The sequence below is a fragment of the Equus asinus genome, chromosome 21, assembly GCF_041296235.1.
Source record: "Equus asinus isolate D_3611 breed Donkey chromosome 21, EquAss-T2T_v2, whole genome shotgun sequence".
Classification (NCBI taxonomy): Eukaryota; Metazoa; Chordata; class Mammalia; order Perissodactyla; family Equidae; genus Equus; species Equus asinus.
The window spans coordinates 19,358,062-19,376,060 of NC_091810.1; the positions used below are offsets into that span (position 1 = coordinate 19,358,062).

A 17,999-nucleotide genomic window follows, 5' to 3' on the forward strand; every position below is an offset into this window, starting at 1 on the left:
CTTTGGCTCTTAAGAATAATGCTGCTATGAATAATTTTTTGCATGTCATGTGCACACAGGCACACAATATTTTTTGGATATTTATACCTAGGAGTGGAATTGTTGTGTTATATTTCTGCACATGTTCAGCTTTCAGGGATACAGCCAAAAACTCCATACCAATATACACTCTCATCAGGAGGGCATGAGTATTTTAATTTTCCACATCCTTGACAACATCAGTATTGTTAATTTTCCATTTTGGCCATACTAGTAGATCCATGGTGGTATCTCATTATGGTTTTAATTTGCATTTCCCTAATGATTTATAATGTTCAGCACATTTTTATATGCTTATTGGCCATCTGGATAGCCTCTTTGGTGAAATACCCATTTAAATCTTATGCCCAATTTTTCTATACCGTGGATCTGTTTTCTTTTTATTTATTTGTGGTAGTGCATGATATTTTCTTGATACAAATCTTGCTGAATGTATGCATATTTAATCTCTCATTTCACCCTCTTGATGCCTTCATTTGAGAAGTAGAAGTTCTTGGCTTTAATATAATCCAGTTTGTTGCGTTTTTCCTTTTGGTTAGAGCTTTTTTTATGTCCTTACCTACCGCAAGATCATGAGGCTCTTCTCTTATTTTCTTCTAAAAGCTTTATTGTTTGTGCTTTTACAGTTTATCTGAGATTGATTTTAGTGTATGTTGTGAGGTAGAGGAGTTGTTTTTTTTTTTTCCGTATGGATAGCCAATTGGTGCAGCACCATTTATTGAAAAACATTCTTTCCCCACTGAATTGTTAGTGTATCTTGGCTGAGAATCAGCTAACTGTGTATGTGTGGGTCTGCACATTGTTTTGTTGCATTGGGTCATTTATTTATCTTTGTTCCAATAGCATCCTGTCTTCATTACTTTGAGTAATTTGTGGTAGATCTTGCTATCTGGTCGTGTGGTTCCTCCAGCTTTGTTGTTATTCAGATTGCCTTGGTTTTGGTAGGCCCTTAGTATCTCCGTATAAATTTTAGAATAAGCTTGTAAATTTCTGTTAAGAAACAAAAACCTGCTTGGATTTTGACTGAGATTATGTTGAATCTCTACATCAATTTGGAGAAAGTCGCTATCTGTACAGTTTTTGAGTCTTCCAAACCATGAATTTGTTTTATCCCTTTAGCTGTTTTTCATTTCTGATAGTAATGTTTTACAGTCTTCATCATGAAGGGCTTTCGTACAGACTTATTCATTGGTATTTGATATTTTTGATGCAGTTGTAAGTGGTGTCCTATTCTAAAATGCCAATTTTTAGTTTTGTTGCTGGTGTATAAAAATACAATGGACTTTTATATATTGTCCTTGTATCTAGTGACTTGTTATATTCACTTTTTATGTGTGCATTTTTAAATTGAGATGTAATTTACTTAAGGTATTCTTTTAAAATGTACAGTTAGATGAGTTTTGACAAATGTATGGTTAGTTGTTTGGCTATCCTTTCAGTCAAAATAGAGTACATTTTCTTTACTCTCAAAAGTTCCTTTGCCCCTTTGCAATAAATTCCTTCCTCCATACCCTAAGGCCCTAGGAAATACTGATCTTTTTTATGTCCCTATAGTTTTACCTGTTGTAAAATGCCAGATAAATGGAGTTATACAAATTGTATGGTATGCGGTCTTTTGTGTTTGGCTTCTTTCACTTAGCACAATGCTTTTTTCTTTTTTTTTAAACTATTTTTTTTCTGCTTTTTCTCCCCAAACCTCCTCAGTACATAGTTGTATATTTTAGTTGTGGGTCCTTCTAGTTGTGGCATGTGGGGTACCGCCTCAGCATGGACTGATGAGCAGTGCCATGTCTGCGCCAAGGATCCAAACCGGCAAAACCCTGGGCAGCTGAAGTGGAGTGCGTGAACTTAACCCCTCGGCCACGGGCTGGCCCCAGCACAATGCTTTTGAGATCTATCCGTGTTGCTGCATTTATCAGGAGTTCATTCGTTTTTATTGCTAAGCAGTGTTCCACTTCATGACTGTACTACAATTTGTATATCTATTCACCTATTAATGGACAACTAAACTCTCCAATTTTTGGCTAGTATAGATAAAGCTGCTATGAACACGGGCTTACAGATCTTTGTATAGCCATATGTTTTCATTCTTGGCTAAATACCCAGGAGTAGAATCGCTGGGTCATGTGGTAAGTGTATGCTTACACATATAAGAAACTGCCAAACTGGTTTTCAAATGGCTGCACCATTTTGCGTTGTATGAGAGATCCACATTCTTTGCATCCTGGTAACACTTAGTAGTTTCAGTCTTCTTAGTTTTAGCCTTTCTGGTGGGTATGTAGTGGCATCTCATTATGGTTTTAATTTGCATTTTGCTGAGACTAATGCTGTTGATCATCTTTTCATGTGCTTATTTGCTCTTTGTATATTTTCTTTGATCAAGGGTCTGTTGAAATAGTTTGTCCATTAGCACGTTTTTATTGACTGTAAGAGTTATTTATTTATTCTAGATACCAGTCATTTGTCAAATATATGTATTGTGAATATTTTATCCTAGGCTGTGGCTTGCCTTGTAATTTTCTTAATAGACTCTTTTGAGGAGCAGAAGTTTTTCATTTTGATGAAGTCCAGTTTACCACTTGTTTCTTTTATGGTTCATGCTTTTTGTGTTCTACCAAGAAATATTTGCCTATTCTGAGATCACAAAGATTTTCTGCTATGTTTTCTTCCAGAAGTTTTATAATTTTAGCTTTTACATTTAAGTGTATGATCCATTTCCAGTTAATTTTTCTATATGGTGTGAGGTGAAGATTAAGGCTCATTTTTAAAGATATTGGATATCTATTTTTTTTCCAGTACCATTTGTTAAAAAGCTATTCTTTCTCCATTGAATTACCTGGCCTCCTTTGTCAAAAATCCATGGACCCACATAGGTCTGTGAATATATCTTGAGTCTGTTCTGTTCCGTTGGTCCATATGTCTGATCTTTTACAATTCCACACCCTTGATTACTGTAGTTTTATTATAAGTCCTGAAGTCAGGTAGTGTAAGTCCTTCAACCTTGTTCTTTGTCAAAATTGTTTTGGCTATTCCACGTCCTTTGCATTTCCAAATAAATGTTGACTCAGTTTATTAATATCTACAAAAAAGCCTTCTGGAATTTTGATTGGGATTACATTAATAGATCAAGTTAGAGAGAATTGATATCTTAATGCTGTTGAGTCTTTTAATACCAATAATGTTCTATATTTATTTAGGTCTCTATTAGTTTCTCTCAGCATTGCTTTCTAGTTTTCTGTGTACATGTCTTCCACATATTTTGTTAAATGTATCCCTAAGTATTTCGTGTTTTTTTGTGCTGTTGTAAGTGGTGTTTTTTATTTCAATTTCTCATTGTTCATTACTGTTTTAAAGAATCATTTTGATATATTGATTTTTGTATATTTACCTTAACTTTTTTAAGTTAGTATTTGTTATGTTTATTTATTTATTTATTTTTTTATTAAGGTTATGATAGTTAACATCCTTATGAAATTACAGCTGTACATCATTATTAGTCATGTTGTAGGTACACCACTTCACCCCTAGTGCCCTCCCCCCAACCCTTTTCCCCTGGCAACCACCGATCAGTTCTCTTTGTCCATATGTTAACTACCCCCTATGAGTGGAGTCATACAGAGTTCGTCTTTCTCTGTCTGGCTTATTTCACTCAACATAATACCCTCAAGGTCTATCCATGTTGTTGTGAATGGGACGACTTTGTCCTTTTTTATGGCTGAGTAGTATTCAATTGTGTATATATATATATATATATATATATATATATATACCACATCTTCTTTATCCAATCATCAGTTGCTGGGCACTTAGGTTGGTTCCATGACTTGGCTATTGTGAATAATGCTGCGATGAACATAGGGGTGCGTGGAACTTTTGGAATTGCTGATTTCAGGTTCTTAGGATAGATACCCAGTAGTGGGATGGCTGGGTCATAAGGTATTTCTATTCTTAACTTTTTGAGGAATCTCCATACTGTTTTCCATAGTGGCTGCACCAGTTTGCATTTCCACCAACAGTGTATGAGGGTTCCCTTTTCTCCACAGCCTCTCCAACATTTGTCACTCTTGGTTTGGATATTTTTGCCATTCTAACAGGTATAAGGTGATATCTTATTGTAGTTTTGATTTGCGTTTCCCTGATGATTAGTGATGATGAGCATCTTTTCATGTGTCTGTTGGCCATCCGTATATCTTCTTTGGAGAAATGTCTGTTCATGTCCCCTGCCCATTTTGTAATTGGGTTGTTTGATTTTTTATTGTTGAGTTGTGTGAGTTCTTTGTATATTATGGAGATTAACCCTTTGTCGGATAAATAACTTGTGAATACTTTTTTCCAATTAGTGGGCTGTTTTTTTGTTTCAATCCTGTTTTCCCTTGCCTTGAAGAAGCTCTTTAGTCTGATGAAGTCCCATTTGTTTATTCTTTCTATTGTTTCCCTCGTCTGAGGGTTATGGTGTCCGAAAAGATTCTTTTGAAGCTGATGTCAAAGAATGTACTGCCGATATTCTCTTGTAGAAGCCTTATTGTTTCAGGCCTAATCTTTAGGTCTTTGATCCATTTTGAGTTTATTTTAGTAAATGGTGAAAAAGAATGGTTGATTTTCATTCTTTTACATGTGGCTGTCCAGTTTTCCCAGCACCATTTGTTGAAGAGACTTTCTTTCCTCCATTGTAGACCCTCAGCTCCTTTGTCGAAGATTAGCTGTCCATAGATGTGTGGTTTTATTTCTGGGCTTTCAGTTCTGTTCCACTGATCTGTGCACCTGTTTTTGTATCAGTATGACCTTGTTAACTTTTGAAGCTCACTTATTATTTCTAGTTGCTTTTCTATAGATTCCTTAGGAATTTTTATGTACACAATCATGTCAATTTTTTTTCAATCTGTATGCTTTTTATTTCTTTTTCTTACTTTATTGCACTGGTTAGACCCATTACACTCAATGTTGTATGGAAGTATAAACTAACATCCTTTCTTATTTCCAATCTTATGGGTGAAATATTCAGTCTTTCACCATTAAGTATGATAGCTGTAGGTCTTCAGAGATGCCTTTTTTGAGGTCGAGGACGTTTCCTTTAATGTAAGTATTTAAAATTACAAATTTTCCTGTAAGCACTTTTTTACCTACATCCACAAATGTTGATATGTTGTATTTTCCTTTTCATTCAGTTAAAATATTTTTCTAGTCTTTTTTGTAGTTTTTTATTTGACCCATGGGTTATTTAGAAGTGTTTCAGTTTCCAAATATTTGGATAGTTCCCAGGTATTGTTTTATTATTTGTTTCTAATTTGATTCCACTTAACCAATTCTGTACACTTACTGAGAACTTGTTTTATAACTCAGCATTAGGCCTGCCTTGGGAATGTCCCATAAACGCTTGAAAATTTTACTTTTTTTGCTTGTTATAATCTATAAAATGTATATAAAGTTGCTTGACAGCATATTCAAGTCTTCTACATCCTTCCTGATACTAGATTCACTGATTCTGTCAGTCACTGAGAGGGTTATCGAAATCTCCTGCTATGTGGATTTTCCATTTTCCTTTTTATATGTCTAGTTTTTCTTACATTTTGGCTCAGTCCTTAGGCATCTGTGCATTTAGTATTGTTATGTCTTCTTGAGGAGTTAACGTATTTATTATTATGAAATATTTGTCTTTGTCTCTGGTACTGTTCCTTATCTCAAAATCTACTTTATCTCCTATGAATATAGCTACTCTAATTTATCTTATTTCACTCTTTTTTTAAACATATTGTCTGATTTTTTGTAAGCAGTATGTGGTCTGGATTTGTTTTTTAAATTTAATTTGGTAAGGTATATGTCAAATTGTAGAGTTTAAACCATTTTTGTTTCATTATTGCTTGCTTTTAAGTCGACCCTCTTGCTCTTTGTTTTCTGTTTGTCCTGTCCATTCTTTGTTTTTTCTTTGTTTCCTTGCTTTGTTTTGGATTAATTATTTTGTAGTTTTCCATTTTGTCTCCACTTGTGGCGTATACCTCTGTTTAATTTCTTTTAGTGACTAATCTAGAGTTTACCATGTGCATTATCACCTTCTACCTTCAAATAGTATACTACTGCGTTTATAACGTAAGACCTTACGACGTCCATCCTTTCTTTTGTTGTTGTCATAGTTTTCTTCGATATATGTTATAAACCTCATAATACCTTGTTACCATTTTTGCTTTGAACTATCAGTTTTCTTTTAAAGAAAATAAAAAAAAAAGAAAGTCTCTGCCTACACATTTACCATTTTGAGTATTCTTCATTTCTGTGTTGAGATCCAGGTTTCCATCTGATGTCATTTTCTTTTGGCCTGAAAAACTTTATTTAGTATTTACTGTAGTGCCGATGTGCTGTTGAGACAGATTGTCTCAGCTTTTATTTTTCTGAAAAAGTCTTAATTTTGCATTCTTTTTAAAAAACTTTATTTGGAAATAACTTTGAACTCCTGGGGAAAATGGAAACACTGTCACAAAGAACATGTACATACCCTTTACACAGATTGACCTATTAGCGTTTTGCCCCATTTGCTGTATGAATTACTGTTTCTCGCTGTGTGTATGAAAGTTTATGTGTATGTTCATCTTTATTCACACATATTCTTTTAAACCATTTTAGAATAAGTTGTATAATCTTGACTCTTTACTGCTAAAGGCTTCATTGTGTTTCCTATAAAAAAGGATATTCTCTTTTATTTTCACAGTACAGTTGTCAGTTTCAGTAAATTCAACTTTGTTACAGTACTTTAATCTATCCTCTCTATTCTAGTTTGAGCAGTGGACCCAATAATGGCCTTTATGGATTTTTTTCCCTTCAGTACATGATTCAGTTTTGGCTCACATATTGCATTTAGTTGTAATATCTTTTCAATCTCTTTCAATCTGGAACAATTTCTCAGCCTTTTTTTGTCTTTTATGACTTTGGCATTTTAAAAGAATACAGTCTTTGTTGTTGCTTTTTTTCCAAAATAGAATGTTTCTCATTTTGGCTTTGTCTGGTGTTTCCTTATAATTGCATTCAGGTTGTGCATTCCTGGCCAGAATACTATATAAGTGATGCTTTGTCCTTCTAAGAATATCACATCCAGAGATATTTGACATTTCTGTGCCCCTCATTTGTGATGGCAGGTTTGATCACCCTGTCAGTTCCTCCATTGTATACTTTCCCCCATGCTACTAATAGTTTCCTGCTCTCTACTAAGAAATCTAGAGAGAGAGACTTTAATACGACGTTAATATCCTATACCTCACTAAAATTTTGCCCCTATATTTAGCATTCTTTGGTAATTTTACCTAAACTAATCTTTTCTGTGATAGTTGCAAAATGGTGGTTTTCTTTTTCTTTTTTTTTTCTTTAAGATTTTGTTTTTCCCTTTTCTCCCCAAAGGCCCCCGGTACATAGTTGTATATTTTTAGTTGTGGATCCTTCTAATTGTGGCATGTGGGATGCCACCCCAGCATGGCTTGATAAGCGGTGCCATGTCCGTGCCCAGGATCCGAACCGGCGAAACCCTGGGCTGCCAGAGAGGAGTGCACGAACTTAACCACTCGGCCACTGGGCTGTCCCAAAATGATGATTTTCTAACTTTAGCAGTCCTTCCATGTTTGCTGATTGACACTTGCCATGATTCTGAAAACGAGCACTCCATTACTGTCTTTTTCCTTTATTCGTCTGTTATCAATATGGATTCACAGATTTATAACTTGTTGCCATGCTTAATTATTTTGGTATTTATGTTTTTCCAGATTTGGCCAGTGGGACCCTCTTTATGCTGATTCCTGGTCCTCGTGGTGTGCCTCCATTATTATTATTATTTTTTTTTACCATTTCCTTATTTCCAGCAGAGCAAGATAGTGCAGGCTCACCTTGTTCTCTCTCCCAGCCCTGGAATCAGCCATTTCCCTCTGGAGCTTTGGTTCTTTCTTTGGGGAAATCAAGGTGTGGCTACTAGCTATGCTCATTGCTACCTGGTAGCTTTGCTTCTAGGCTCTTCCAGCAGATGGAGTTCAGGAATATATGCATATATATACATATGCATATGTGGATATGGATATACGTACACACACACGTATGCTATATGTATGTGTACACATACAAATCGTTTACACTTATATATATTAGAAATCATGAGAATATGCCGGTAGCCTATTCTCAATCCAACCCCACAAGGGTCTTCTTTTTCCATATTGTGCATGTTTCTTTTTTCCACAATGAGAATTTTCCCTCCCAGTAGCTTTGGCACATTTACTAATTTGTTCAGTTCTGTAGTACTTCTAAGATAGTCTCAGACTTGCTGCATCTATACCACTACAGCACTGCAAAACAGACCTACCTATGAGAAAGCATTTCAGAATCTTTTTAGTTCTCTCTACCCAGCCTTCCTCTCCCCTGCACCTTCACCTGGACTGAGGGTACACAGTCAAATACTGTGTTCATTTGTTCCTTTTTGCCTCCTTTTATTGTGGTTATGTTATTTCTTTGAAACACAGTGGGGCTCATTTGTTTCACTTTGTTTCCAGTTTTTGTTGTTGTTTAGTTCCTCCTCCTCAGTACAAGGAATTAATAACTTGTATAACATTTAAACTACTTTAAAAAAGATGTATTTTTATAATGAACCAATTGCTGTCATAAAAGTATTACATACAGTAGCAGGTTTGTTTTCTTTTGTTTCAAGAGTGTTCCTAATTTGCTGAAGCATTTTTGTGATGGTAGCTTTAAAAGTCTTGTCAGATAATTCCAGCATCTGAGTCATCTCAGTGTTGGCCTCTGTTGATTGCCTTTTCTCGTTCAAGTTGGGATTTTCCTGCTTCTTACTACGACAAGTGTTTTTATTGTATCCTGGACATTTTGAATGTAGTATGAAATTCTAGTTCTTGTTTAAATATTCTACTTTAGCAGGCAGTCACCCTGTTTAGGTTTAGCATGCAGAGCCTGGCCTACTTCTTGGGCTGTGGTTCTAATGACAGTTTAGTTTTCAGAGCCCTTGCAGTGTTATTCTTGTCTGTGTCATTTAATTTCTACGTGGGGGCCACTCTGTACACCTGGTATTCCACATTGTGGTTCAGCTTGCAAACCTTTGACATATTAATTCTAGACAGTTTCACATGTGAGTTGTTCAGGGGTGTGTCCAGGATATCCTGTGCAGGTTTAAAGAATGCTTTTCTCCAGGTTTCTTCTCTTTGAGATCCTTCCTCTAATCACTAGTTAAAGGGTGAGGGTGCCACCTGCCACTGCTGGGTAGAGGTAGAAGTCTAGGCTCCTCACTGGGTCTCCACTGACGCTGCGTTGGCAGTAGAGGAAAGCCTGCCTCAGGCCTCCTGCTCCTGCTGGGTAGGTGTGGGGCTGGAAGTCCACACCCCCTCTTGTTCTCTGGTGATACTGCAGGAGCTGAGAGCAGCAGCAGTGTTTGGCTGGAGTTGGTCAGCTATTGTCAGAAAGGTTTCTGATCTCTGCTTTTCACAGTCCTTTGCTTAGAGAAAATAGATTTTTCTTGGGGCTTTTTTTTTCTGTACGTGTTAGTGGTTCTGAGTTCCAGTCTGGGATATATACAGAAGATAAAAAGAAAATCCAGGGAACTCACCATGGTGGTGGTCCTCAAATTCTGAGGTCCTTAGCCGGTCCTTCTACCTTTCAGAGTTCTCTTCTCATTGTCTGTTGTAGCCAGGGTTTTTAGTCATACTTAGTGGGGAAAAATATGAGAAATGAGAAGAGAAACGAATCTAATCTATCTTGTTGGGAATCAGAAGTTCTTGTTCATCTATTTTTAATTTCTGCTCTAGGTGCAAACACATTTAGGATTGTTGTGTCTTCTTGGTGAATTGACCCCTTTATATAATTTCCCTCTTTATCCCTGATAACATTCATTGTTCTGAAGTCTCTTGTGCCTCTTATTAATATAGCCATTCCAGGTTTCTTTTCATTAATATTTACATGATGCATCTCTTTCCATACTTTATTTTGAACCTGTGTCTTTTATTTAAAATGTCTTTCTGTGTTGAAAGCATTTAGTTTGGTCTTGCTTTTTTATCCAGTCTGTGTTCTCTGTCTCTTATTGGCGCTATTAGACAGTTTACTTTTAATGTTAATTATTGATACAATTGGTTTTAAACTTGACATCTTGCTAGTTGTTTCCTGTTTCTTTCATCTGATTTTTCTTTTATCCTTTTCTTTACTCTTTTGCATTATATTTTATTATTACATTTTATTTCTACTATTGGCTTGTTGTTTTACTTCTTTTTCAGAGTTTTAGTGGTTGCCATAGTGTTTGTAATAGGCACCTTTAATCAGTCACGGTCTACGCTGAAATAGTGTGCTGCTTCACTTGTAGTGTGAGAACCTTATGATGGTTTACTCGCAGTCTCTAATTCTTTGTGCCATTGTTGTTATGAATTTTATCACTTTTACATATGCTGTCAACACAATACACTGTTACTGTTTTTCCTTTAAAGAGACAACTGTCTTTTAGAGTAGGTAAAAATAATACAAATCTATTTTATATTTACCTTCATTTTTACTATCTCTAGCACTCTTTATTTCTTCGTAGAGAGGTGGTTTCTGTTTTTATGTTTCTTCTGCTTGAAGAATCCCTTTAACAGTTTCTGTAGTACAGGACTGCTAATGATACATTCTCTCAGTTTTTGTTTGTCTCAGAAAATCTTTTGAAAAGTATTTCCATTGGTATAGAATTCTGGATTGGCAGGGGTTTTTTTTCCTCTAGCACTTGAATTCATCACGTCATTGTCTTCTGGCTTGAATAGTTACTGACGAGAAGCATGACGTGATGCTTGGTTTTTCTTTGTGTAATATGCCTCTTTTCTCTAGCTTCAGAATTTTCTCTGTGTGTCTATGTGTATGTAACTTATTGTATTTTTGTTTTTTTTTTTTTATATTCTTTGAGCTTCTTGCATTTGTGGTTTGATGTCTTTCATTATATTTGGCAAATTCTGGCCATTAGGTTTCAAATATTTCTTCTCCCTTTTTTCTTCTTCTTCTGGGATTTCTATTAGATCTTTGTTATACCTTTTGATATTGTCCCACAGCTCTTAGATGCTCTGTTCTGGTTTTTTTCCCTTCCTTCTTTTTTTCCTCTCTGTTTCAGTCTAGGCAATACTATCAATCCCATTTCAAGTTCACTGATTCTTTCCTTAGTTGGGTCAAATTATCTCTGTTAATGTGTTTTTTATGTCTAACATTTCTATTTTATTCTTCTTGATGGTTTTATCTCTCTCCTGAAATGCCCCATCTATTCAAGCATGTTGTTCATCTTTTCTACTAGATATTTTAGTGTGTTAATCATAGTTACTTTATTAATTTTTTTTTGAGGAAGACAGCCCTGAGCTAACATCTGTGCCCATCGTCCTCTACTTTATATGTGGGATGCCTACCACAGCATGGCTTGCTAAGCAGTATGTAGGTCCGCACCTGGGATCCGAATAGGCAAACCGCAATCCACCAAAGCACAGCGTGTGAACTTAACCACTGTGCCACCAGGCCAGCCCCTACTCATAGTTATTTTAAATTCCATCTCTGACAGTTTTAACATCTGGGTGATATCTGAGTTTGGTTTTGTTATTGTTGTTTGCTTGCTTGCTTGTTTGTGTATCTTGTAAATTTCGGTTGAAAGCCAGACTTTATATGTGAGAACCTTAACACTGAAGTAAATAGTATTTTTGCCTAAAAAATGGATATGTCCTCTTTTGCTAGATCTTTATTGTGTGAGGTTGACTTGACTTTATTGTTGTTGCTGTGATTGTCCTCAGTTTACCACCAGTTTCATATCCCTTATGCTTAGGTTGGTGGCTGGGTTTCCAGAAGTTGTTTTCTTTTTCTATGTCCCTGTATCACTGACACTTAAGTTTCCCTGTAGCCTGTGTCTTTCACAGGGTCTCTCTCCATGCTGCTTCTCCCACAGTGGTCAATTACTCTTACTTGTCACTTGGAGCGTGCTGGCTCTGTGGCAGGGAGCATGGGGCGGTTCTCTGTTATTCTAGGTTAGCCTCAGTGTTAGGCAAGCCCTATGATCCTAGGTCTCAGGATTGGGGCTCTCTCCGTGATCCTGTCCCTCCCCAAGTGGCAGGGGTCCTCTGGTGGTCTGGGCCCAGGGTGCTTTCCTGACTCTCCTGCAGGGTTGGTTTGTTTGTTTCCTTCTCCCCAGCAACAGTGGGTAATTTACCAGTGCTCTTTTGCTGACCTTCTCTCAGTGGCCTAGTGCTTTTGTCTCTTAAGGGTTAAAGATCTTGTGGGGCTTCATGTCTTTACTGCAGTGGGGGCTGTTGTCATTTCCCAGGCCTGGAGCTGGAGGGATATTTTTCTAGTTTCCTGCCCTTTCCCTAGTAATTCTTGTGAGTACCCAATAAAGTCTATAGAAAATAGCCTTGGAATAGGTATGACTCCTCTGTGTCTGAGCTTCTCAGGATTTTTATACTTTCATAGTGGTTTACACTTGGCCTTTTGTACTTCATCAAAAGTTTAGCCGAAATCGTCTTACCCAGAGGTAGGATGGTCCCGGTCCTTCTCCTGTGCACTGCCTTCTGTCAACCAGTGCTCACGGCTCCTCTCTCCTCTAAGGCACCTGTCTTTCCTTAGATTTCAGGCTCTGTGACCTTACCTCTGATGGATTCAAGACAAGTTACGGTTTTATAGATTAGCCTTTTCTTGTTAGAGTGTGAGTGACACTGTATCCAGCTCTCTACATCATGAACAGAATCAGAAGTTTTCCTGAAAGATTTAAGCCCCTAAATTGTATCCACTCGTAACATAGTTTCTTTAATAGCTTAGAAGAGTGTGGCAGATGTTCTCTGTGTTGAATAAGACTTGCCTTAATGGAGCAGATAGAATGCAAGTGGTCCCTTTGCTTTGCTGTTATACCATGATTCCCATTACACCGTGAGTTTAAGCTAGCTGTTCATGCGCACAGAGATAGACATTGTTTACCTTGTTTCTACAAGTTTTGTAATATTAAGGAGGCAAAAGGTACTTCTCAGTACTCAAAAAACATAAACTTTAAATTGAAGTAATTGCATTCTTCAGTGATCCTCTTGAGGACTGTGGATTTGTAAAAAACTTTTTAATAGGAATTATTTCAAATTTATATAGAAGTAGAGTGAAGAGTATAGAGTTACCCTATGTATCTTTTATCCAGCTTAAAAAGTTATCAGCCCAGGCCTAATGTGTCGTCTGTGATTTACACCCCTCCCCCCATGGACTATTTTGAAGCAAATTCCAGACATAGTGTCTTTTTGTGTATAAATGTGTGTAAAGGATTGTAGATTTTTATTCTATACCATATGTATTTTAGTTTTAATGTGTTGGCTTTTGGGGCAGAAAGATAGCGTTTGCAAATTCCGTGCTATTTGCGTTCAAAGATATTTATATGTGTGACAGTGTATTCCACCTCTCTGATGCATGCGATTGGTAACTACTCCTGCTGACAAAAGTTCTGGAGGCAAGGCCATTTCCTCCTGGTATTTGTAGGCCTTGTCTCTCCTTGAAAAGTAGCCTGTTGTACTACATTTAGTATATTAGAGTTTGAGTGGATATCTCCAAACAATCGAATTCACACTAACAAATTAATTTTCATATTCCCTTGGGACTCCTGTTTATACCTATATACTCAAAGGAAAAAGCAAATTGACTTTACTAAACTCTTCTGATTATATTTTAAGCTGTGTTTGCATGTGTGAAAGTTCAGTGTTTCTTTTTAACCTTTTATGTTGAAATTCCTTTAGACTTACAAAACAATTATAGAGATAAGACAGGGAGTTCATGTATTTCCATCGCCCATCTTTAGTGTTAACAGCTTACGTAACCGTAGTACAGTGAGCAAAACCATGTAATTAACAATGGCTTTATGTCCTTATTTTGACAGCTGCTGAAATAGTTCAAGAAATTGAAAATATGGAGAAGACTAGGATGCGTCTTGAAGCTAGTAAACTCAACGAAAGCGTATGTTGATGGTCTATTTCAGTATCTGGATACAAATGAAGGACAGAAAAGTTGAATACCCTACTGAAATTAAAGCAAGCCAGTATTAAATCTGTTCAATGAGAAATGTACTGGAACACATTTCCATTTAATATATTATGATTTACTTGCAGCTCACTTTTAGCACAAAAATCTCTCATGTTTATTAGTCTTCTAGCGCAAAATGCAATCCAAAGTAGAGTCTGTCAGTGAGTTAGAGTGGAAGAAGCCTGTGTCTCTCAGGTAGCCTTACTGGTCCTGGCTCTGCTGGTTGTGTTCAATAAGCTGTTTAACTTCTGTGGCCCTTTGGCTCTTCATCTGTAAAACTCAGGGTTGAACTCTGTGATCTCTAAGATTCCCTTTTAGCTCTGGCATTCTGCAATTCTATTGGAGAAATGAAGTAATTGTAAGAGTTTATGAGGATTGAGTATCTATTGGGCTTATTGAGGGAATCAGAGACCTAAAATTCTTCACTGTTGCCTTCCTCTAGGTTGATGGTTCAAAACTTGAGGAAAGGATACCAAAGAAGAAAATAGTCATTGTGTCCTTTGACACTGGAGGAAGTGTTTTGGGCTCTTCCAAGTAGACTTTTTTCCCTAGACCATCGATAATGTGTTTGTAAGGAAAGCAATGACCTTAGGGAAGTAAGTTTATAATCAGATAGTAGAAAAAAATGAGATTTTCATTGGTTTTATTATTACTTGTGTGCTAACTATAAGATGGAGACTATGATGAATCATTTAAATAGATTTCTGATCTTTCAAGTCGAAAATTTTAAGAAGTAGAACTAGAAATTTAGTACAGTCTTGTGTTACTGCATTTTCTCTATATAGTTACCTGTCTAGCAGCCTTCCAGAAATTAGGTTGGAAAAGATAGAAGGCCAACGAGAAGATCTCCCTTATTAATGATCTGCTAAATGCCTTTTCATTCTTGCAGTTTCAAGTGTTACTTGATGTATTAACTAATGTGAAAAATTAAATATTGAAAATAGGAAATTTGATTGTTGTGTTAATACCTCATATTTTCTAATGGAATCAGTGTTGCATTTCCTACTGATGAGAAAAAGTAATGTATAAAATGTGTATTAATTATGATATTCAAGGGAGGTACACAGGAGTTGTTCTTCCTAAGTCTACATAAAACAGAGATGAGGGATAATTTTCTTCTATTTTAAACATCCACATTTGAGATTTTAAAGTTTCTAGTATTAATTTCTGTTTTTGTCTTTTTTGAATTTTTAATTAAGAATTTTTGAATTATTTTAGGTAATGGTTTTTACAAAGGGCCAAACAGAAAAGGAAATTGATGAAATTCACAGTAAATATCGTAAGTTGTGTGACGTTTTCTTTATTTATAAAGAACTTGGGTTGCAGTTTTTCACCTTAAGTAATTTTTAACATAAAACTTTTAATGTTTGATACAAACTTTTCTTGTTAATATTACTCGATACTGAGTTTTAGTTCAGTGTTTACTCAGATAGTGACCTTTTTTTTATAACTCTGTGCATGCTTTTTGTTTTGTGATAACATTCTACTTTGAGCTCATCACTAAGTGCTTTGCAAATATTAATTAGTTGCTCTCAAAGTATCTCTGAGAAGAAAACTGGGTTAAAATGGAAGCATTCCTGACTTTCCATCCTGTCCTCAAGCCGCTCAATGACAATACTTCTGTAAAGAATTTCACTACTTCTATAGCTTGCAAGTTTGTGCCAAAAAACAGTTTTCATTTTATTAGTTATTACCAACATCCCAACTTTATCACTTTCTTTCCCTTAAATGGCCTTTGTCTAGATCTTTCCCAGGGCTAGCACATTACTGTTTTGTCAATTAGGTAACTGTTATTTTTTGGTTGGCTGGTTGGTTTTTAGTTTAAATTTAAATTTAAGTGCCTGGCAAATAGTAGATAGATAATACATATTTGTTGAATGAGTATCCCATACATGGTATGTTGTAGTTGTACTGGGAGAATTTTGTTTTTTTTTCCAGTTGTTAAGCTTTGAAGGGCAGGTTCAGCAGTGATCTGTTGAGGGGAGCATGAAGTACACTGGCACTAGCTGTAGGTGTGGTGGCCTGGGCCTTACCAGAGTGGGAGAGGGAGCTTAGAGGATTCACGGACCATAGGCTGAACAGCAAATGTCGGCACTCTGCTACTAGAAAGATAAGCATGGTGTGATCAATTTTTGGGAAGCCAAAGGGATTTTTCTTGAGACAGGAGATAGAAAATATCAAATGATCACTGAATTGGCAAAAATAAGGCCTGTAACAGAGAAGAAACCAGAAAATTTGCATGGAGAAAAAGTGATTTAAACCACTGAAAGGATGACTTTGCACAATTACGCCGCACTAAGAAAAATGGGGATTAGGCACAGGCAAGAACATATGCAGTAACCATTGCCCACTGTTTAAGCATCTTTAAAGAGTTTAACCTTCCTGAATAGGTCGTGTTAAATTAATTCATTTAGCTCCAAAATAAACCTCAATATATACTTTTTTCCCCCATATCTTTCAGGCACTTCCTAAAGTTTAAGTGCTTAGCATTATAGTTGAGTAATACATTTTGATTTAGTGTCAAGCTCCAAATATACTATTGATATCTCTTCTTCTTTTAAACATATTTATTAATGTTTTGCATGCATGTAGTTTTTTAAAAAAATCACATATTTCTACAAGGCTTATTATAAAAAACAAAAATTTCCTGCCTCCTCCACCACCAGCCTCTCTCCATCTCCATTCCCTAGAGGTAACAACTGGCAAGTCTTTTGGTTGTTTTGGCGATTATCTTCATTTTTATAAAAACATTGTTCTTTCTGCTATTTCTTGGGGTGTTTAAGTTTTCCATGTTAATGTTCTATTGACATTTTAATATGAAAAATGAAGATTAGCTCTTTTATGCATCCTGACCCCTACCTATGCCTCCCTTCCATCCTCTGAGGTGGGTGCCTCCCCAACATCTTTCTTTTTTTTGTCCAGCTGAAGATGGTATTTGAGCCAGTGTTCTAAGCCACCTCTGAGCGTTACTCATTTTTCTCTGGATATCTCCCATGTATACATACATGGGGTATACATGTTACTAAACTTCTGTTTGTTCTTCTCTTGTAAATCTGTCTGTTGTTATAGGGGCCTAGCAAAGAACTAAGAAGATTGGAGGGAGAATTAATTTTCCCCTCCCCTACAGTTACAGTTCCTTTGAGGAAAACATTCTGTTTTTTCTATAACTAATAATTTTCTTTTATTTGCTTGGCTTTCTATTTGCCTAGTATTAATTTATCTCTAAACTTTCCACCAGAAATGTGAATCACTTTCTAATACACTTAAACACCTTGATTCTCAACTCATTATTTTCTCAGGAACGTCTTGCCTGAAGGAACCCACCCCCAACCTCTGCTATTGTCCTATTTCAGTCTACTCTGCTTGCTCTTTGGGCCTCCTCTGTGACTGCTGTCCTGAAAGTTCCTGTCACCAACCTTCTGGGGATTCTGCTCCCCTCCTTCCTGTGTCCGTTCAATTAGTTCAGGATGCAGATCTGCCTCTTTTCTTTCTTTGTTTTGGTGGACTACGTTTTCTGGGAACTCCCTAAGGAAAAAAATATATGGGGGAATATTTCTTGAGACCATACATAACTGGAAATGGTACCTTTACTATTGATTGATTATTTGACTGGGTGTCCAATTTCAGTTTGGAAGAATTCTCCCTGCAGATTTTGAAAGAGATTTTTCCATCGTCTTCTGCCTTCCAGCATTGTTTTCAATAACTGTCTTGCTGTTCTCGTTCCTCATCCTTCATATATAACATTTGTCCCTTTCCTGACCTGCCCGTGTTCAGTTCATTCTATTCTGTCGATCTCTGTCTTCTAAATATCTTTTGATTTCCCATATTTTCTTGTTCTTATCTCTGCCTCTATGCTCGTCACGATTGCTTCCTAACTAGTCATCCCCATCTACTCTTGACCCTCCTGATTCACTAATACTCAGAAACCAGACGGTCTTGTAGAACTGGTGAGT

The 17,999-nt window shown here is 36.4% G+C and overlaps 1 protein-coding gene across 5 annotated transcripts in view; it reads left to right on the top strand.

The window, feature by feature from the left end:
- RAD18 (RAD18 E3 ubiquitin protein ligase) overlaps positions 1 to 17,999 on the top strand; it is a 160,038-nt gene that overhangs the window by 63,147 nt on the left and 78,892 nt on the right. For all 5 annotated transcript variants that reach the window (XM_014857934.3, XM_014857933.3, XM_014857935.3 and 2 more), the window contains 2 exons: positions 13,904 to 13,980; positions 15,265 to 15,325. In XM_014857934.3, coding sequence (XP_014713420.3) covers positions 13,904 to 13,980; positions 15,265 to 15,325 — 138 coding nt within the window. The remainder of the gene's footprint in view (positions 1 to 13,903; positions 13,981 to 15,264; positions 15,326 to 17,999) is intronic.